The sequence below is a fragment of the Pimephales promelas genome, chromosome 16 (genome assembly GCF_988280905.1).
Source record: "Pimephales promelas chromosome 16, fPimPro1.hap1.1, whole genome shotgun sequence".
NCBI lineage: Eukaryota > Metazoa > Chordata > Actinopteri > Cypriniformes > Leuciscidae > Pimephales > Pimephales promelas.
This window is the reverse complement of record NC_142784.1, coordinates 3,489,131-3,510,773: the sequence shown is the minus strand read 5'-3', so window position 1 is coordinate 3,510,773 and position 21,643 is coordinate 3,489,131. Positions and strand designations below refer to the sequence as shown.

Genomic DNA, 21,643 nt, shown 5'->3' with positions numbered 1-21,643 from the left:
TTTTGTAAGTGTTAGGTGTTATAAGTGGTTTTTTTTAAGTGTTAAGTGTTATAAGTGTTTTTTTTTTTTTTACTGTACTATTATTATTTTGTGGTTTTATACTGAATGAGTACTCGCTTGACCTGTTCCGTCATAGCTATGAAAACCACGGACCAATCAGAGTGGTGTGTGAATGACATGAGTGTGATCTGATTGGCCGACTCCGTCCGTGAGCTCAGTAGTAATGAATGGCAGATGACTGCGCGCACGCGCTGCCGCACAGAGACGCTTTGCAGGAGATTTGAACGAGCTCGTGACAGTCAGCCGAGGAATCTCACCCGCGCGCATTAAGGTAAGCAGCGAAGACGCAATGCTCGTAACGTGTCAAGTGTCTTGTTTTTGATTGTTGGTGGTAAGTGTACGAATGTTATCTTAATTCTGAATGAGTGCTTCAAATTCTTGTTTTGTGTAGTTTATACACGTATGTGTGTTCGTGTTTCCCGGTGGCGGCTCGCGCATGAGACCAGCTGACGCAACAACTGTGTGTGTTTGTCCAGATGAATGAATGCGTGTGTGTAACGCTTCACTGCGCCTGTTGTGCAAACGAGCGTGAGTGCTGCCGCATACTAAACGCTTGGCACCCAGGCTCGTGTTGTGTCGAGGTTCAGCGGCTCTTGCTGATGTTTACGAGCTGTTGTTGTAGTGGCGTCACCACGACTGTTTCCTGTCGCCCAGGCTTCACCATGACAACGGCGGCTCACGCGCAGGAGCTCTTCAGGCGCGCGCAGGCCGTGTGCTTTGACGTGGACAGCACCGTGATCCGCGAGGAGGGCATCGACGAGCTCGCGAAGTTCTGCGGCGTCGGGGACGCGGTCACGGAGATGTCAGCACACACACACACACACGCACTCGCCTTGTCCAAAATACGCACACTTGCGGTCTTTGCTCTTGTCTGCTTGCATGACGTATTTCCTCTCTGAGTAGTCATGAAGACTGCAAGTGTGTAATCATGATTACTCGATAGGACACACTTAATTTATAGTCTTGCAAAACAAATGCAAGTGTTTACATGGCTTTTATTTCTTCTATTTTTAATACTTTGCATTTTAGAATAAACCTCATGTAGTCTGTTCAGCAGTCGCTGTAACTAGCAGAAGACACACAATCAAAACATTTGCAAATGTTGTACAGAATAGGCCTACACACACACACACACACACACACACCATTCTCATCTTTGCACCAATAAAATGTCAGCACTTTGTTTTTATGACCAAATTAAATGCATGTAATTAATGTAAATGACAGTGGAATGGTTTCCTTAACATCTTGTGAATTCGGGGCACATAACTTCACGAACATAATGCATTATGGGATACGCTTAGCCTAGAGATAGTGTGGGTTTAGTGTGCATTAGGGAACTGCACTTTGGCATCTTTAAGACATGGGACAGTCTTGCTGACTTGAGAATGGTATTTGGACAAGGCAACAGTACACACACATATGCACCCTAGCCAGTGTGCAAACACTCACAGCACTGAGTTTGAGAGCGCACCCCTGTGGTTGTGTGTGTCCGCAGGACCCGGAGTGCCATGGGCGGCTCCGTCTCGTTCCACACAGCTCTGAGTGAGCGTCTGTCCATCATCAAGTGTTCGAGGGAACAGGTCAACAAACTGCTGACGGACCACCCGCCGCAGCTCACGCCGGGGATCAGGTGTGTGTGCGAAGCTTTTCACAATACACTTTGCACACACTACACTATTAATAAAGTTACTTTTGATACACTACAAACACACTACTCACAATATTTATACAAACTACACTATACACACACTTATACATTCACAATAAACAGACTTTACAACCTATATACTTTTTATACATTTACACTACACTTTTCACCCTATACACACACACACTAGTCATCCTCATTTATATAGCGCTTTTAACATTGTAGACTACCCTATACAGTAAACACAACACTATATTCACAGTGTATATACTATAGTAGAAACTACACACTTTTTTGCATTTACACTACTTTACACCACACACAGTATATAGTACACACTTTTTACACATGTGCACTTCACTTTACACCTTATACATTATACACAGAGTGTAGACTATATACTATGTACTACACAACATACACTACACATTATGCTATTTACAGTGAAATGAAGTACACTAAAGTGCATGTGGCCATTGTGCGCTGCATTCGTACGTGTGTGTCCTCAGGGAGCTGGTGGAGCGTCTTCATCAGCGCGGCGTGAAGGTCTTCCTCATCTCCGGCGGCTTCCGCTGCATCGTCGAACACGTGGCGTCGCAGCTCCACATTCCCCTGGACCACGTCTACGCAAACCGCCTCAAGTTTTACTTCAACGGTAAGAGGCGTCGTCCTGCACTGGCTCATGGGGCGCTGCGTTTAGTAATGCTCAGATTCAGCAGTCGGAATCAACTCGGCCCGACTGAAACAAAACAGGTGTGCGTGTAAACGTAGCCTGTGGCGTGTGTTTTGTGCTCCTTCAGGCGAGTGAGTGACGAGAGGTGTGTGTGTTAAAGGATTAGTTCACTTTTGAAAAAACTTTTGCTGATAATTTACTCACCCCCATGTCATCCAAGATGTCCATGTCTTTCTTTCTTCAGTCGAAAAGAAATGAAGGTTTTTGATGAAATCATTCCAGGATTTTTCTCCATATAATGGACTTCAATGGGAACCGGATGGTTCAAGGTCCAACAGACAGTTAATAACAGTTTCAGATGCAGCTTCAAATGTCTTTAAACGACACCAGACGATGAATAAGGGTCTTATCATGCGAAACGATCGGTTATTTCAAAGCTTATTCCAAAAATGTAACTTTTCTAAGGACAAATGCTAGCCTTTCTCTATTCTGTGAGGCGCGTTTGCAACGTCACGTAGTACGTAATTACGTTCAAAAGGTCACGGGCGACGTAACCGTCCGACATCGTTGTTTTTCCTTTTAATTCCTTTTTTTGTAAACGGCGTTTGAGTTAGTTTTCACGTTCAACCTATGCGTTCAACTTGTAAATACTCTGACTCTGTACTTCCGGCTACGTCGCCCGTGACCTTTTGAACGTAATTACGTAATACGTGACGTTACAAACGCGCCTCACAGAATGGAGAAAGGCTAGCATTTGTCCTTAGAAAAGTTACATTTTTGGAATAAGTTTGGAAATAACCGATCGTTTCGCATGATAAGACCCTTATTCATCATCTGGTGTCGTTTAAAGACATTTGAAGCTGCATCTGAAACTGTTATTAACTGTCTTTTGGACCTTGAACCATCCGGTTCCCATTGAAGTCCATTATATGGAGAAAAATCCTGGAATGTTTTAATCAAAAACCTTAATTTCTTTTCGACTGAGGAAAGAAAGACATGGACATCTTGGATGACATGGGGGTGAGTAAATTATCAGCAAAAGTTTTTTCAAAAGTGAACTAATCCTTTAAGTAACCGACGAGGCATGTGTGTTGTGAGTAGGGGTGTAACGGTACACAAAAATCACGGTTCGGTGCGTACCTCGGTTTTAAAGTCACGGTTCGGTACGTTTTCGATACAGCAAAAAGAAGGAAATGCCAGAGAAATTTCCTATTTGTTTAAAGAAAAAATATTTTTAAATAAGTGTGAGTTTTCCTAGATCTTGAAACTTTCAGGTTTATAAATGGGGGTCATTTGTGAAGGATGAACAAATAATGTTTTGGTCATCACATTAAAAATAACTTTTAAATATATATTTATTCAGATAATGTTTGAATTTTGAAGTGCTGGATAAAGATGTGTGAAGTACTTGAAAGCATTTCACCATTCCAGCCAAACTGGTTCCAGTTAGTGTTGCTATATTAAATCCATAGTGAATGTTGCTGGTCTGTGGACGTAAAGTACTAGTTCATTCACGGCACAATGTTTCTCCTGGTTTCCATGACAGCGCTGTTTGATCTAATAGAGATCAACGGTTAATAACGGAGAAATGTGAATGCATCTCACTAGATCTCGCAGCGATGTTATTACCTCAGTGGCGAATTCAAATGTTTTCTTTACCGGATCTCTTAGCGCTGTGTGTTAAAGGGTTAGTTCACCCAAAAATGAAAATTAAGTCATTAATTACTCACCCCCATGCTGTATCAACCCCGTAAGACCTTCGTTCATCTTCGGAACACAAATGAAGATATTTTTGATTAAATTTGAGAGCTGTATCACTACCAAATAGACTTCCGGGACTGGCTCTTGACGGCCCAGAAAGTCAATTAAGAAAATTTTTAAATATTCCATGTGACTACAGTGGCTCAACTATAAGTTTATCAAGCGACGAGAATACTTTTTGTGCTAAAAAACAAACAAAAATATCGACTTTATTCGGCTATTCCTTTTCTTCCTTTTGGCCTGAAACGAGACTTCCTTAGATTGCCACGACGCATGCACAAGAACTGAACTGAAGTAGTTGAAGGAGATCGCAATCCCTTAGGCAGCCAATGTGGTAGTGATACAGCTCTCAAATTTAATAAAAAATATCTTTATTTGTGTTCCGAAGACGAACGAAGGTCTTACGGGGTTGATACAGCATGGGGGTGAGTAATTAATGACTTTATTTTCATTTTTGGGTGAACTAACCCTTTAACAGTGTTGCTTGATCGAGATCGGCTCGCGCTGCACAGATGTTGCTGGTCCGAACTGATAAACGATCCATGAAGCACATAACGAGGAGCGCAGTTTCGTTCTGCTTTGCCATTTGATGTTGCGCAACGTTGTGTCGGCCACGTCAACACGAATTTTGCCGGCAGGAAAAATGGTCCAAGCAATCGTTCGGTTTGTATGCGTACCGAACCGGAAGCCTCGAACCGAAACGGTTCAATACGAATACATGTACCGTTACACCCCTAGTTGTGATTGTTTGATGAAGCTTGTGTGTTGTAAGTTACCGAGGCTTTGTTGTGTGTTGTGCTCCGCCAGGCGAGTACGCTGGGTTCGACGAGTCTCAGCCCACGGCGCAGTCGGGGGGGAAGGGCGCGGTGATCCGGGGTCTGAAGGAGCGCTACGGCTTCGAGACGGTGGTGATGATCGGAGACGGAGCCACTGATCTGGAGGCCTGTCCTCCTGCGGTGAGTTCCAGAGTGCGTCTCACACACACACAAACCAAATATGCCCCGCCGCAGAAGCACGATAACACACATCATTACTGTACGTTCACACCGCCACCGGCGAGAGCGTCAAAGTGGCCGGAAGTCATTCATTTTCATTGAGAGCCGCGGCGCGTTTCGGACAGCGAGAGCGGCGGTAATAAGCAATGACGCGGTTCGGCGGCAACCAATCGGAATGTAGAAGTGCTCCGTTTGAGAGAATCCCACAGAACGCAGTCCTGTAATCTTTGGTTCCGGCCACATTAGTTCCCAAGCAAAATAGACGAGGTTGATAATTTGAATTTGATAAGAGGGCGCGCAACGCTATTTATAGGCAAGATTTTCGTGCTAGAACACTTTTTTAGTGAGAACGCAAATTATAATAGCACTTAACCATGACCACACACATATGGATTTTAATTTGTTTATTTCGTTAGCAAACATGTCACTATAATTTTAAAGTTATTTCCATCGATCAATTTTCTGCAAAAATAACGACTGACATGCTTGTTTGCTTTGTGGCCCCTTTAAATACCGTTTTAAAAAAGATCACGCATTCGATAAACGTCAGAGCATCCACAAATCTTTCCACGGCGTCGTTAACAGAGCGGCAAGAGTGAATTTTGCCGCTCTCGCCGGCGGCGGTGTGAACGTACGGTTACAGGAGATCATCGCTGCAGCCGAATAATCAGAAGATTGAAACACATGACTAATAAACACACGACTGCCTTATTCTGTGTGAAGCGCATCATCTCACAGGAGGAAGAGCTCAGCTGTCGTTATGGAGTAAAGCGATGTTTGAAAGTAGCGAGATAAACATTGTTTTGGTCAAGACTGCACAGTATTAATTTTGATTTCTTCAGGTCTTGGGGTCGTAGGTTAAGTTGCGGTCGTGTCTTTTCAGAGCGCGTTCATCGGGTTCGGGGGGAACGTGGTGCGGCAGCAGGTGCGGGAGCAGTGCTCGTGGTACGTCACCAGCTTCGGGGAGCTGCTGAAAGAGCTTGAGAAGATCTAGTGGAGCACAGACCCCAGTCAGCACCATCTTTGTGCCTTTCCTAGTTTTTATCTAATTTTTAATGTCAATATGTTTTAGTTTACTGAAATGGTTGTTTAAATAGAACATATTGCAAGAGGCCAGTTTTCTGTGATTGAACCTGATTAACACTAACAACTGTATCCATACTTGAAGAGAACTCTTATAACAGTGAATAAAACCAAGTAACAGCCGTCGGCCGTCTTTCATCTGTGTGAACATGACACGACTTGAATGATCATTTATGATTTATTGAATACAGTGTTTAGTTGATTTGAAATATTTCTGTGCTGTTAAATCCCAGAATGAGACCAGCGTACAGTAGATTGCGCATGCGCACAGGAAACAAAATCAATCTAGAAACCGAAACACAGAAGGCATGTAAAATGTAGAAACAGAACACAAATAAAATACAGCAACTAAATCAATTTAATTTTGCACACCTGTCCCCAGTTAGGCTTTTCCCGTCCCAGTTCAATCCGTTTGATATGTTTTCTCTGAACATGTCGGATAGATTCTGCTGTGCTTGTCATAATGCACTATTAAAACTTTTAATCCTCTCCATGTGGGGTTTTTATTAACACAAATAAATATGCAATAAATAGGTGAGTAGATTGCAAGATTGTTTGGAAATATTGCAAAGATTTATGGGGCTTAACGGTTAACGCTCAAAACTGCTAATGTTTATGGTGATTCAATGCACTATACAGCCCTTCTTTCATATAGCAACAAACTTTATTTAACAGATCTATGGTTGTGTTTTTCCAAGCAGATTTTAGATATGGCTAATGCATTACATCATATAAAGTATTCACAAAACTTAGTACAGTAACAGCCTTCACGTCCACTGAATCAATTTGGTTTGCTGGTGCAACTTTTGGATAGTTTTTCCGATCAGAACGAGGGCGTTGCGTGTGGCATCATGACGACAGAGAATGCATCCGATGTCTTGGTCTGGGCTTCAGCTCACGGGGACGTAACGGTGAGGATCTGATGGACTGGTTACTGCAACGGAGACCCTTTCAGTGGGATCATTATCCTGGACTCCATGTGCTGAATGAGGGGCACTGGAAACAGATTCAGAGGCGGCTTTTACCACCACTTGTGACGTATTGTACACAATAATTTAGTGCCACATTACAATGGACCAGTCAGCTGTAAGCTTCACGCTAGACTTCAGCAACAATAAAATATTGATACTAAATTTTACTTTCATGGAGTCTTAGAATAGCATCTTTTCTATTCAATAAAGAGTCAAAAATGACTTAAAGTGCTCCTATTATGCTGTTTTAGATATTTCCTTTCATATAGTGTGTAATAGAGCTGTTTATGAAAGTAGAAAGTGCAGAATTTCAAAGGGCAGATAAAATTGTCACTTAAAAGAAAGAATCGATTCTTAACTGCTGAAACAAGTTGTCTGAAATTTCAGTCTCGTTTCCTGTCACAAACATACAATGTAACAAACTAGCATACCGTAAAACTTCAAATAATAGCCCGGGCTTTTATTATCCCAAATCGTCGAACTGCACCGGGTTGTATTTGAATTTGAGATGTTGTTCATTGAGTCTCTAATCTCTAAAAATCTCCAAATGCCCCACGTGAAACTGCGGTCTTCCAACCTTTCACTATCGATTGATTTGATAATATGCATGAGGGAGAGAGAGCAAGACAGCGCTTGTGTTTGAAGACGTGAGAGTATGCGTGCGTGCGGCCGGGAGCTCTCGCTCTCTGCTCATTATGCGTCTTGTCAAGCCCAGCATCACTCACCGATCAAAATAGGCTTTGGAGGAACAAAAATTTGCTTTGGCGGGCCCGAAACGGACAATCTGACGGTTTTAGAAGATTAACAACCCGAAACTAAAAAACAGAACCGGCCTCGATTTGAGACCGGCTTTTATTTACCAAACCTGCAGACACAGCAGGTGTAATAAGACAGGCGTCTATTTGGGACTCGCATATTATTTTAAGTTTTACGGTAATGTTGCCCTAAAAACAGTGTATATAAAGACACCCTTTTCTGCAGGGCCGGCTCTAGGTTATTTGGTGCCCAAGGCGAGAGTGCCCGTTAATTTTTAGTAAAAAAAAAACGAAAAATATTTTCTTCATGTGTCAAAAAAAAAAAAAATCCAGCATAAATCTGAAAATTTTTACACCGAAATGAAGGCCTAGTACTAGAGCATAAATGCAATGTATCATTAAAAAAAAAATTCATATGCAAGCTAATGTAGTTGAGGAATTGTGTGGTATATGGATACAAAAGTACCTTATATCTCCAAAAACACAGCATTAATGAATAGATGAGAAGTAAACAAAAAAAAAATATATATATATATATATATATATATATAATATTTGTATGATAAAAAATTTCTATTTTTTGTACAATTACTCAATCAATTGTTTGGGTCGTATAGACACCGAAGCCCAGAAGTGTAAACAGGAAACGAAGACCATTTGAAGGTTAATATAACGCAGACGAACTAGCGCTGATGAAAGCCGAATGTGTTGTCGCCTCTCGTCGGGGTAAAAAGCTGCACTTGCACCATAACTTGAACACACCGAGAGATCTACAGGCGACTGTGAGCTATAATGTGCATTCTGCGCCTGCGTGTCTATTTCTGCAGATATATTAGTCTATATTCGTCATTCAAAAAGGAAAACCGACGCTGTCGGCCGGCTGCAGATACACATAACGTAAACAAAGCAGCGCGTGCCAACCATTTTGAATATACACGGGCATTCCCTTGTCAACATGTCGAATCGGGCGAAACAAAACCGACGAGGACTATTGAGCCGAAGGCAAGGAACCGTGCAGACCAATCAGAGCAGAGTAAACCAATCACAACAGACTAGGCCATCTGACCAATCAGAGCAGAGTAGACCAATCACAACAGACTAGGCCATGTGACCAATCAGAGCAGAGTAGACCAATCACAACAGACTAGGCCATCTGACCAATCAGAGCAGAGTAGACCAATCACAACAGACTGGACCACCTGACCAATCAGAGCAGAGTAGACTCTCAGAAAGGAGGGGTTAAGAGAGACTGAATCTTTGAACGAACCGTTTTCAGACTCTCAGAAAAAAAGAGGTGATGCTGCAATGTAACTACAAGAAAATGAAAGTGTTTTGTGACGTTGGATGCATGTAAAACAAAAATAATTTGAAACCTTTAAAAAAGCATAATAGTGGCACTTTAAATGACAGGTATAGTACACAGCAGAGCAGAGAAATGTCTAACATAAAATGCATGGCAAAAATGGGTCCCTCTTTATATTAAGTGGCTTTAAGTACTATGTTCTTACATTGAAATTAATAATTTGATACAATGGACTTATTGAGTACATACATGTTTTTACATTGTAACACTTTTAAACCTACCCAAACCACACACACACACCTGTCTCTAACCGGACCTCTGTCACACCTCGATAGCAGCGAAAGTGTTTTACAATACAACATCTACACAATAAGTACATTGTACTTAGTCACTTAACATAAAGTGTGACCCAGAACTGTAAAGCAGTGCACCCGTGTCAGGTGTGTGTGCCGCTTGTGTACCGGTGTAATAGACGACTTCATCCCAGCCCTCGTGCTGCCAGGCGGCGTTCCTCGTGTCCTCTCGGGACTGCAGGTCCTTGTACGCTGCAACACACACACCACAGAAATGCCCATGAAGATCACAACCCAACGTCCATCAGCATCCGTGCTCCGGGAGCCATGTGTGCACTCTTACCCCAGAGATGGTGGACCATATAGAGGCTTCCGATCTGAGAGAAGAAGCCGCCGACGGCCTCGCGGTTGTGCTGCCGGTAGCCGATAGCTCGCGCCCTGAGGAACAGGGACAACATCACAGGTCCCTGACCAAACGTCTATTCAGAGCAAGACCTGGCAGACGCTTCAATCTAAAGTGACTGGAGTTGCAGTCAAGATTGGTCTTTTTTCATGTGAATGCATCGACTGGGAATCGATCCCATGTTCTTGCTATTGCCACATTTGACCGTTTCAGCGTCCCTCACACTTTGTAACACAGAGATTGTAACACTCACGGGTCAAAATGACCAGACGCCATAAAATTATACTCACATTTTTTTTTTTCCAGAAATCTTTTTATTTTGAACAATTCTCATGACTCTGTGGCTCTATATGGAGTAAATGAGATGTTCCGCTGGGTCAGTTTTTCTTCAGGATGCATTCAGATACACATGCACACATTATAAAATAAATTTTTGGTAACATTTTAGGTCAAAATGACCCGAGGGAAGGGAATTAATTGTTGCCGAAAGGTGTTTTTGCACCAAAAAACGTGATGAGAAAGCAGTCCGCATGTGATGATTGATGTGAACAGGTCTTGAGAATCACAGAAGCGCACTGTCAAAAATGTGTGTGAATCAAAAGTCTAGCCAAGTTGTGTTCCAAATTTTGAGCTGATATCACAAAAAATATAGCGGATTTGAAGAACTTTTTCCAAATTAGTTTCCATATTAACTCGATGTCCAATTTCAAAACGGTTTTCACAGGATGAATTCTGAGTGTTTAAAGGGTTAGTTCACCCAAAAATTAAAATTAAGTCATTAATTACTCAGAAACGAGATTTCCTTAGATTTCCACGACGCATGCGCGAGAATTGCGATCTGAAGTAGTGTAAGCTGGTGTAAGCAGATCGCAATTCTCGCGCATGCGTCGTGGAAATCTAAGGAAATCTCGTTTCTGGCCTACAAGGAAGAAAAGAAATAGTCGAATAAACTCGTTATTTTTGTTTGTTTTTTCGCACAAAAAGTATTCGCGTCGCTTGATAAACTTATAGTTGAGCCACTGTAGTCACTTGGGATATTTAAACATTTTCTTCATTGACTTTCTGGGCCGTCAAGAGGCAGTTCCTTAGGCAGCCAATGTGGTAGTTATACAGATCTCAAATTTAATCAAAAATATCTTCATTTGTGTTCCGAAGACCAACGAAGGTCTTACGGGGTTGGTACAGCATGGGGGTGAGTAATTAATGACTTAATTTTCATTTTTGGGTGAACAAACCCTTTAATGACACCTAATTATGGAGATTACTGTGATGTGTGATACGCACAACCGGCGCTGCGTCATAGAATGTCTCTGAATAGGTTCACGCCCACTTTTGAGGGAAAACAAACTAGACTCCCCATAGACTTCAATACAAAATAACAGCAAAAACCAACGTCCGTACACAGCAGACAGGCGTAAATAACTTAAGAAATCACTTATATAAAACATGTCAAGTAATTATATGTCCACCCTGCCTGCCATAGAGCATGAAAGATACATACACAAACTTAATTTGGCCAATTTAAAAACATGTCCCTTTATTCTCCCAGCGTCAAATTGGTGTAACAACCCCACCCAGTGGCCAGAGGTAAGTAAAAAAACCTTAATGTGTATATTATGAATTTATGATGATGATGGCAGGTAGCCTGGGCAAGATTACGGGCATAACAAAATGCATCATTCACGCTCTTTGGCAGGCAGGGTGGACATATAATATAATAATATTATATAATAATATTATATAAGTGATTTCTTAAGTTATTTACGCCTGTCGGCTGTGTACGGACGTTGGTTTTTGCTGTTATTTTGTATTGAAGTCTATGGGAAGTCTAGTTTGTTTCCCCCAAAAGGGGGCGGGGAAAAAATTGACAGTTAAGTTCCCGGATGTGCCGGTTGTGCGTATAGGGAAAAGCCAATAAAAGACAGATAACAGGCGATACAGGTGTGTTGTGTTAGAGGAACAAATTGCTTGTATTCTTACCAATAGTTGCCCCACTCAATCATGGTCCCGGGCTGCAAGACAACAACAAAAACAGATAACTGTAAATCTGAGTGCCGAGCTCATCTCATCCCTGAGGAGTTAAACCAGGACTGGCGATGATGTACAGCATACGTGACTTGTAATATAAGATAAAGCAACATTACGAACCCGGCAAGCTGAAGACAGATTGGCAAGTTCGGTTCTGTTTCAAATAATCATTCCACACTGATTCAGCAAAAGCCCCTTTCACACTGCAATCCCGGTAAAGTACCGTCAAACCGCTAAATACACACAAGCACCGGCGTTCTGCTATTTACCGGCAAGAGAGCATTCACACACCAGCAGCAAAACACCGGTCAATTCTGACTTCTCGGCTATGTACACACAGATACCGGTGATCTTCATTGTGCATTCATACTGAGCTCATCCTGGTGATGCTACACTCTCCCTTACTGGTAACTCGACAGAACCAATTCGCTAGTATGTTTGAAAAGGTCCTGTTCACACATGATCTCTAAACGGTACACTACCAGTCAAGACCGTGTGTGTGGAAGGGGCTTATGTTTCCATCATCACTCACAAACTCTGTTTACAGAGATCACGTTACTTCGATTTTTAGCTAAACGAGTGCGTTTCCCAAAAGCATCGTGAGCCAACTTTGGTCGCAAGTTCTGTTGTTATCACCAGCTTAAAGGATAACTCTGGTATTTAACACCTTGAGTCAATTTGTAGTTTGTTTTGAATGAAATAGAGTGGTGGACTTAGAAATTGACATTGGGTCCTAGAATCGCCTGTGACAGCGTTAGACTGGGTGTCTATGGGCATGCACAAACATGTCCTTTAAAACAACCCCTAACGTTCATTTTCAAAACTGTGCAACTCACCGAGTGGTTGGTGGTGTTCGTTGATGTTCCGAAACAAGTAGCGAAATAGCGTTTCTGTCGTGTTTTATTTGTCATTTTTTAAAATCGTTAAAAAATACAACATTTGGTTGTAGTCTTTTCGCGATCGGTTCTCCGTCTCTCAGAAGGCTAGCGTGAGCAGAGCAACTTTTTTTTACGGTGCGCTAGACACCGTGTTCCGTACAGCGTCCTGGTTGTCGCCATCAAGTGGTCGGGAGTGTGCTAACGCTTCAGACTCAAATATCGAGCGGAAGTTTATACGCGGTTGTGAGGTATCTAATAGTTCCACAATAGCAAACAACATGGATTGAAAGCATACATAGCGCCGATATTTTTAATCATCAACGAACACCACCAACCACTCGGTGAGTTGCACAGTTTTGAAAATGAACGTTAAGGGTTGTTTTAAGGACATGTTTGTGCATGCCCATAGACAGCCAGTCTAATGCTGTCACAGTCGATTCTAAAAAAGCCAAAAAGTCGAGACAGGACCCATTGTCAAACAAAATTTCTAAGTCCACCACTCTATTTCATTCAAAACTAACTACAAAATAGACTCAAGGTGTTAAATACCGGAATTATCCTTTAAACGAGTCGGTGTTTCCCGAAAGCATCGTTCTAACGAACATTCGCAAACAGCATCGCAGAGTTGTGTGTGTGAGTGACGGCTCTCGAGCTGCGGTTAGAAGAGTTTCTAAATTGTGTGAAGTGGACTAAATCCTTAGGTTGTGCTGAATGTTAGCTTGCTTATTTTGCTCAAGTTGTGTCTTTTATTTAGAATAAATACAAAGGTCATTTACGTCTTTGAGTTTGTCAAGAGACTTAAAGCACCGTTTTTAAAGACTGCGCATGTGTGAACGTGCTCTACTGTGTAAGAACGAGCCTATGATTGAATCTGGAAATAAAGCGATATAACAGAGAAATTAGAAATTTTCCTCAGATGACATGTCTGTAATTTATTTCACAACATCTAGCATTAATTTCAAACAGTTTCATTAAAAGAAGTTATTACTCCACCACGTCATAAACCAACGTGTTTGAACCTCGAACGACCACTTTGCGACAGTATGGCTTCGGGAAAACAATCGTGACTAGCTTCTTCTATAGTAGTGAAGCAGGGGGTTAAAGGGGTGATAAAGAACTGAGAAATCAAATTTTCCTTGAGTTTTTGACATCTAAGAGGTCATCATATTATAAGAATATCCTGTAAGTTTCAGAACTGAAAACGTCCTTGTTAGTCCAATAAAAGCTTTTATTGACACCAGCCTCAGCAAACGCTGGGTCGAACATGTATGGGCATGCATGACCTTTTCAAAACAATTTCCCCCAAGTGCACCGACGGGTGAGTCGAAACTCATTATAATATGCAAAACTGTTCTCCTCTCACAGCAGTGGGCGTTTACTTCCAAGTCTTCAGTGCGAGACGCCCATAAAACCGAGCGTTTTTCAGCTAGGCTCAAAACTAGGGTACAAAATAGCCTATTACTCATTCATTTTGATGTCTTTGAATGCAAAAACCAAGCGAACGTCATAAGTTGACCTCAGGCAACAATATAATAAAATTTAAATAACCAGTTCATGACCCCTTTAAACACAGCCCTGCTCAACTGTAGCCCAGACGATGAGTAGCGCACGTGCAGTCCTGGTAAGGGTTGCAGGCACACACTCACCCGCAGCTGGTAGGAGCGCAGCTCGTAGATGTTGGGCCCGTCTCTGGGCACGGGCTCGTTCCAGAAGCTGAACTCCAGCAGCAGCTGATTCCTGCGGGACAGCAGCATCTGACCCCTCTCCTTCCGGTACTCCAGGAACTCCTGTGCTCGGCACACGACACACAGCAATGCTTTTCCTCCGACTTAGTTTCAACTGTAACTTGTGAACCTTTAAAGGCAGCTTTACTGTGAGCTACGAGGTTGATTGCTAACCGATTGTGTTGATTTCAGCCGAAGCCGTCAGCCCACATTGATTCACATCGCTTAACAGAGGTGGAAAACTACGTTACCCATGATGCTGTGCAGAGAACCCCGCCTAAAGATCTCATTAGCTCCGCCCATTCCCATGAAACACAGCCAATGACAATCGCCTCCGTCTTCCTTCACAATAATTGAATGTACTGTATATATCTTGCAATAAACTTAAAATATATTCTTTATATATATACTCTTTCACTAAGCCGTTATGAGTGTTGGTTTGGTTCATGGCTATTAACGCTTTAATAAAGGCTTTTTTGAAATCCCTATGGGAGAAATGAATGGAAAAATTAAGATGCTTCTGAGAAAGTGGGAGGAACTAATGCGCTCTCTGGAATGCTTGATTCTGATTGGCTGGTTGTGTCATTCCGAGATGTGTTATTCACCAATAACAGCTGTTGTCAATAGTAACGGAAACTTAAAGACATCCCCCATCAGCGTATCTGAAGCAGTGTTGCCAGATTGGGCAGCTGCCATCTTGTGTTTCTGATATATTTATCGACTATATTGCAAATTAAAGGGTTAGTTCACCCAAAAATGAAAATTAAGTCATTAATTACTCACCCCCATGCTGTACCAACCCCGTAAGACCTTCGTTCGTCTTCGGAACACAAATGAAGATATTTTTGATTAAATTTGAGAGCTGTATAACTACCACATTGGCTCCTGAGGGACTGGCTCTTGACGGCCCAGAAAGTCAATGAAGAAAATGTTTAAATATTCCATGTGACTACAGTGGCTCAACTATATGTTTATCAAGCGACGAGAATACTTTTTGTGCGAAAAATCAAACAAAAATAACGACTTTATTCGACTATTCCTTTTCTTCCTTGTTGGCCTGAAACGAGACTTCCTTAGATTTCCACGACGCATCCGTGAGAATTGCGACCTCCTTCAACTACCTCAGTTCAGTTCTCGCATATGCGTCGTATGGAAGTCTCATTTCTGGCAAACAAGGAAGAAAAGGAATAGTCGAATAAAGTCGATATTTTTGTTTGTTTTTTCGCACAAAAAGTATTCTCGTCGCTTGATAAACTTATAGTTGAGCCACTGTAGTCATATGGAATATTTAAACATTTTCTTCATTGACTTTCTGGGCCGTCAAGAGCCAGTCCCGGAAGTCTATGTGGTAGTTATACAGCTCTCAAATTTAATCAAAAATATCTTCATTTGTGTTCCGAAGACGAACGAAGGTCTTACGGGGTTGATACAGCATGGGGGTGAGTAATTAATGACTTAATTTTCATTTTTGGGTGAACTAACCCTCTAAATCAATTAACAGTCCTCTAATTTTGTTGCTGTGTTTATTTGCTTTTCTACACTGTAATGGATTATAAGATAATAAACAGGAACATTTAACAACCGTTTCAATCACAAATCAATATCTCTTATCCCCATAATTATTACAAGCCACGTAATAAGTGATTTGAATGCACTTTATCCCTTAAAGGTGCAGTGTGTGATTTTTAGCGGCATCTAGTGGTGAGGTTGCGAATTGCAGCCAACAGAAGGTGGCCGACAGGAAGTGATGTTGTCGTCTGAGACGGCAGAGAGGAGCCAGTTACTTATTGTTACTTCATCATTGTATCAATGTTTTATTCGCCATCTTCTTTGCACGAAGAACAACACAGTAACGAAACGCGTTTGTCCACTCAGGGCCACCGTAGAAACATGCCAATGTAAGTGTACATAGAAATATATAGATGAAACGCCTCATTCTAAACCAATAAAAACAACGCTTCTTTAAGAAAGGTCTTTATACACCACTGAAAAGATAGTTATGTGTATTAAATTGCATTTCTGTCAACAGATCCGCCTAAATATTACACACTGCACCTTTAAATGTTCGTCTAGTTTGAACTTCAGTCGCCTTGCCTGAAAAAAGTTTGGAAGTTTAGTGTGCTAATACAATTTTTAAACTCAAGTCAATATTTCATGTCTAAATGTGGCAAGTATCCATTTAATAAGCGGGACAAAATGTACATCCATCCGGCTGTTATCGCAGAATAAACCGCTTCAGGCGGATACAAGACCTGACCCTGATCACCATGTCGGGTTTATTCTGCGATAACAACTGTTATATCTCTATCGCATTCAATCAGCACAAGTATTCAACAAAACACATGCCATTTCAGCCATACATATTAATACTATAAAACTCAATATGAAATGAAGCAGCAATTCTTGGTGTATATTCACGACACAAAAGCAGAAGATTTCCGGTTCTAGATTACCTTGTTATTCTTCAGTTTATTCATGACTTCAGTGAGAGCTGGATATCCTCCTCTGTACCGCCACAAGTGCACTACAGTGAACCAGATGCAAAGTCACAGCGTGTCAGAAACACATCTATTTAACTCTTCCGTGACCCTCCGACGCCAAAACTCTCGTTCCAAACACACTCTACCGATGGTGAGGTATTTACCGGCTTGGTCTTGCTCCCCGTACCAGGTGTTCCACGTGCCCACCAGCTCACACGGGTAATGCTTGTCATCGTGGATGGCCGGCAGCACCTCGTTACTGTGGAGACAAGGCCGGTCACATCAGCCAATCACATCTCTTCTGACACAATACTACACAAGGGACACGGGCAGGCTCCATGCTAGCGTACAAACCATAGCAAGACTAGAACAACTTTACAGGTCATTTATTACAGTTATGGACAAAAAAATGTTGATAAATATCACATTTCAGTTAAATTTAATAAATGAATAATCATTTCATATACACACTCACCGGCCACTTTACACCGGCTGCATCAGTTCAATACTGTAAATGTGGTCTATATTGCACAGTATTGTACGATTGTACGATATTTGGTTTAAGACTTTTTATGGCCTTCAATTTTTAAAACTGAATTTAAGGCTTTTTAAGGACCTGCATAGACCCTGGGAAACTAGAGAAGAACAGGTTTCATACATATAAAAAAACACTGTCCGATTCAAAACACTGTCCGATTCAAAACACTGTCCGATTCAAAAACACTGTCTGATTCAAAAACACTGTCTGATTCAAAAACACTGTCTGATTTAAAAACACTGTCTGATTCAAAACACTGTCTGATTTGAACACTGTCTGATTCAAAACACTGTCTGATTCAAAACACTGTCTGATTCAAAAACACTGTCTGATTCAAACACTGTCTGATTCAAAACACTGTCTGATTCAAACACTGTCTGATTCAAAACACCGTCTGATTCAAAAACACTGTCTAATTCAAACACTGTCTGATTCAAAACACTGTCTGATTCAAAACACTGTCTGATTGAACACTGTCTGATTTGAACACTGTCTGATTCAAAACACTGTCTGATTCAAAAACACTGTCTGATTCAAAACACTGTCTGATTTAAAACACTGTCTGATTGAACACTGTCTGATTCAAAAACACTGTCTGATTCAAAACACTGTCTGATTCAAAAACACTGTCTGATTCAAAAACTGTCTGATTCCAAACACTGTCTGATTCCAAACACTGTCTGATTCAAAACACTGTCTGATTCAAAAACACTGTCGGATTCAAACACTGTCTGATTCGAACACTGTCTGATTCAAAAACACTGTCTGATTCAAAACACTGTCTGATTCAAAACACTGTCTGATTCGAACACTGTCTGATTCAAAAACACTGTCTGATTCGAACACCGTCTGATTCGAACACTGTCTGATTCAAAACACTGTCTGATTCAAAACACTGTCTGATTCGAACACTGTCTGATTCAAAAACACTGTCTGATTCGAACACCGTCTGATTCGAACACTGTCTTGATTCGAAACACCGTCTGATTCGAAACACCGTCTGATTCGAAACACTGTTTCAAAACCCTGCACTGTCTGATTCGAACACTGTCTGATTCGAAAACTGTCTGATTCAAAACACTGTCTGATTTGACCGCTTTGAGACATTCTGACACATTTGCGTTTGACTCAGCGTGTGATTGGTCGGTGCATCTCAAGTCTCGTCGAGGTCTCCTTGTGGCATTGTGCCGATGCGTAGAGCAGTAAACACTCGAGGAATGAGGAGTGGGCTTTAGCGGACCCTGCCAATCACAGACAGAAATAGAAAGCAGGACATTTGCTAGTCTGAACTTCAGTAGACAGTAAACCAGTTCGGCCTCAAGGGACTCTGAAGACGTTAAAAACAGCTTGATTTATGTCATTAACACCGAACAGAGTCACCTGACCTGGTGCTTTGATGTGACTCACCACAGTTTGTTGTACGCCTCGAGACACTCGGGCTTCACGTTGTGAACTACAATACAACAACACATATGTGAGTCAGTAACACATCACATTGGCATTGAGATGTTTTACAGCGGAGAGCAAACATTCAGCAGAGCTTACACTGTATTTTGTACAAGTTGTTGTCCTCTTTCTTGGCTAACAGATGTGAGTGAGCGTCTTTCCTCGGATCCACCTTCCGCACAAACAGGGATTTGAACCAGCTGTCCTCGCGCTGCCGGTTAGTAGACGCTGACAGACCCCTGAAACAGGACAATATATGTGGGTTAAACAATGAAAACCATCCCATAATTTACTCATCCTCAAGAAGGCCTTTATTAACCCTCTGGGGTCGTGTGGATTACTTTTATACTGGATGGATGTGCTTTTTGGCCTTTAAAATCTTAGTTACTATTCGCTCCCATTATAAAACTGGGAAGAGCCAAGACATATTTAATATAACTTTGATTGTGTTCGTCTGAAAGCAGAAAGTCATTCACATACAGTGGCTTGAATTGAGGGTGAGTAAATTATGGGATAATGTTCATTTTTGGGTGAACTAAACCTTTAAACTGATACAACAGACATGTAACTTTGCATTATGAAACCATACACATTTGTATTTTCCCATGTCACATAATCTAAGTAGTCAGTAATTGTGGTTGTATTACAGGACGTCATAATGGGTTTCCAATATGTGTCATTCATCAGTTAAACTATTACAGCCGTTCATTAACCAGTGCATGAAAACTGAAACGCCAAATCTATATGTTGTGATCATCATAAAACACACGTGATGTTCTGCTGAATTACTATGACCTTGAGCAGTGTATTCAGCGCACGCTTTTAGACGCCTGCGACATAGCAAACTATAGCAGTCGAGCTGCGTAAATACACACTTTTCAATCAAGCAAATAGTGAAGTTTTCTATGTTTGAATACCTTCTAGAGCAATCACGCCTTTACTAATGCGCCCTGCGTTTCTAATCTCCCGTGAACCCGCGGTATCTGCGCACTAAAGCACTAATCACGCAGATTTATAACGTGCAATGGAGATAAACAGACTGACCTGATAACAGCAGTAACGTGTGCCTTCGCCCGGCCTGTGTTTGTAGCCCGGTACAGGCCCGAGCAGGAGCTCTGAAGGACTCTGGTCGCCATCTTTCACTGAGGACACAAACAGCAGGAGAGGAAAGAGTTAAACTCCCGCAGTGCGATGCGCCGCCACGAGGGGCGCGATAGAGACGCGTGCAGTTCACTAGCGGCCGCGAGGGGGCGCGACAGAGACGGACTGTAGTTTATTATTTTATTTTTTTCCTCCTCCAGGAAGTCCTGGTCTAGATGGCTCTATTAAGTTTCACATTTAAGCAGAGATACACCTCTTAAACAACAAATAAAATAAATATAAAAGTGAATAATAAATAAAAATAGCAACACGATTATTTAAGTGTAGCGTGTAATAGTTTTTTAAACACATTAATAGAGGGAATTGATTCTAGAGTAGCAGGCTTGCACATCAAAATCAATGTGGACAAAAAAAAGAGAGATTTACCAACATTCTCTCTCAGTGTGACTGTTTGAGACTGTGGACAGGTGTATTTTATACAGATAACAGGTTCAAACAGGTGCCAATAATACAGGTAACAAGTGGAGGACAGAAGAGCTTCTTAAAAAAAAGTGTGGAGGCATCTTGTGTGTAGTGGCGGCAAATGAGCTTAGGGAGGGAAACCTTCAGGAAAAATCCCTGTGCCTTTTGTAGACATAACTCCCAGAATGTGACATCTGGCATGACTCGAACAACAAGATCTTTCTGTGTCCACACCACAAAGTCACAGTATTTGGACTCACAAAGATCTGTGTCTGCACCTGTGTGTAGTATCTGTGGCCTTATAAACGTAAAAATGTGTTGTCCATAAGTAGGATGACAGAAGTCCCGGTCACCATTACAAGCCTCCTGGACAGTGGTTTTCTTGTGCTTTGCTGGACACTTTATTTCCGGGCAGCCTTTCCCACAGCAGATACAGTGAAGTAATCCATCGGGTGAAGCGCCTACTTGTGGAAACCCAGGGTTGATGCAGAATCAAGACAGCTCAATTTTCAGGTCAGTGTGTTGTGGTGCTTGTTTGGCCTTGTTTGGCCTCCTTGCAGTTGTCTCATGTTCAATTCCCCATCTTGTGTCTTGTGTAGTCAACAGTGCTGTTGGGTAGCACACCTTTCGCACCGTGGACACAGCTGGCTTCTCAATGTTGTAAACAACAACTGCATGCATAGCTGAGGCGGTTACTCTTCCTGCCCGTACTCCATACCAGGCAGATGACTGATATATATTTCCCAACACATGAACATTTCTTAGTCAACTCAACTCTCTTTCAGTACAAGAAACACATAGGACGTGCTATATATAAAACATGACAATATCAGTCAGATTTACAGTGAGATAAACACACACACACACACACACACACGTGAATAATATATCTGCAGTGGGGCCAACTTACAGTGAAGTTCTCCTAGTTAGAATGATGAGAGAGGTCTGTAATTTTGATCATAGGTACACTTCAACTATGAGAGACAAAATGAGTAAAAAAAAAATCCAGGAAATCACATTAGGATTTTTAAAGAATTT

General features: G+C 41.7%; 2 protein-coding genes across 6 annotated transcripts; one reads left to right on the top strand and one right to left on the bottom strand.

Annotated features, from left to right (window-relative positions):
- Positions 1 to 191: 191 nt before the first annotated feature.
- Positions 192 to 6,346, top strand: psph (phosphoserine phosphatase). Of its 5 annotated transcripts, none has more exons than XM_089120898.1 (6): positions 192 to 331; positions 715 to 862; positions 1,559 to 1,693; positions 2,221 to 2,366; positions 4,953 to 5,101; positions 6,024 to 6,346. In XM_089120898.1, the coding sequence occupies exons 2-6, from the start codon at positions 723 to 725 to the stop codon at positions 6,132 to 6,134; spliced, it is 681 nt and encodes a 226-aa protein (XP_088977024.1). In that variant the 5' UTR covers positions 192 to 331; positions 715 to 722; the 3' UTR covers positions 6,135 to 6,346. The 5 variants fall into 5 exon arrangements, with proteins under 5 accessions (XP_088977024.1, XP_088977025.1, XP_088977022.1 ...); XM_089120899.1 differs by having other exon boundaries at positions 5,983 to 6,346; XM_089120896.1 differs by having other exon boundaries at positions 4,953 to 5,113.
- Positions 6,347 to 6,386: 40 nt separating this feature from the next.
- Positions 6,387 to 20,233, bottom strand: nipsnap2 (nipsnap homolog 2). Its single transcript, XM_039654028.2, has 10 exons — positions 20,087 to 20,233; positions 19,142 to 19,281; positions 19,004 to 19,049; positions 17,223 to 17,317; positions 17,032 to 17,102; positions 14,501 to 14,641; positions 11,929 to 11,960; positions 9,889 to 9,983; positions 9,714 to 9,797; positions 6,387 to 7,219 (listed from the first exon to the last, which is right to left on the bottom strand). The coding sequence occupies exons 1-10, from the start codon at positions 20,176 to 20,178 to the stop codon at positions 7,155 to 7,157; spliced, it is 861 nt and encodes a 286-aa protein (XP_039509962.1). The 5' UTR covers positions 20,179 to 20,233; the 3' UTR covers positions 6,387 to 7,154.
- Between the last annotated feature and the right edge of the window lie 1,410 nt (positions 20,234 to 21,643).

Coding starts and splice junctions, on each gene's coding strand:
- nipsnap2 (XM_039654028.2), bottom strand. CDS start 20,178: ATGGCGACCAGAGTCCTTCAGAGCTCCTGCTCGGGCCTGTACCGGGCT. Junction 19,050..19,141: donor CAACTTGTACAAAATACAGT/GTAAGCTCTGCT, acceptor GTTGTATTGTAG/TTCACAACGTGAAGCCCGAG. Junction 17,103..17,222: donor CGGGGAGCAAGACCAAGCCG/GTAAATACCTCA, acceptor GGTTCACTGTAG/TGCACTTGTGGCGGTACAGA.
- psph (XM_089120896.1), top strand. CDS start 723: ATGACAACGGCGGCTCACGCGCAGGAGCTCTTCAGGCGCGCGCAGGCC. Junction 863..1,558: donor GGGGACGCGGTCACGGAGAT/GTCAGCACACAC, acceptor GTGTGTCCGCAG/GACCCGGAGTGCCATGGGCG. Junction 5,114..6,023: donor CTCCTGCGGTGAGTTCCAGA/GTGCGTCTCACA, acceptor GTGTCTTTTCAG/AGCGCGTTCATCGGGTTCGG.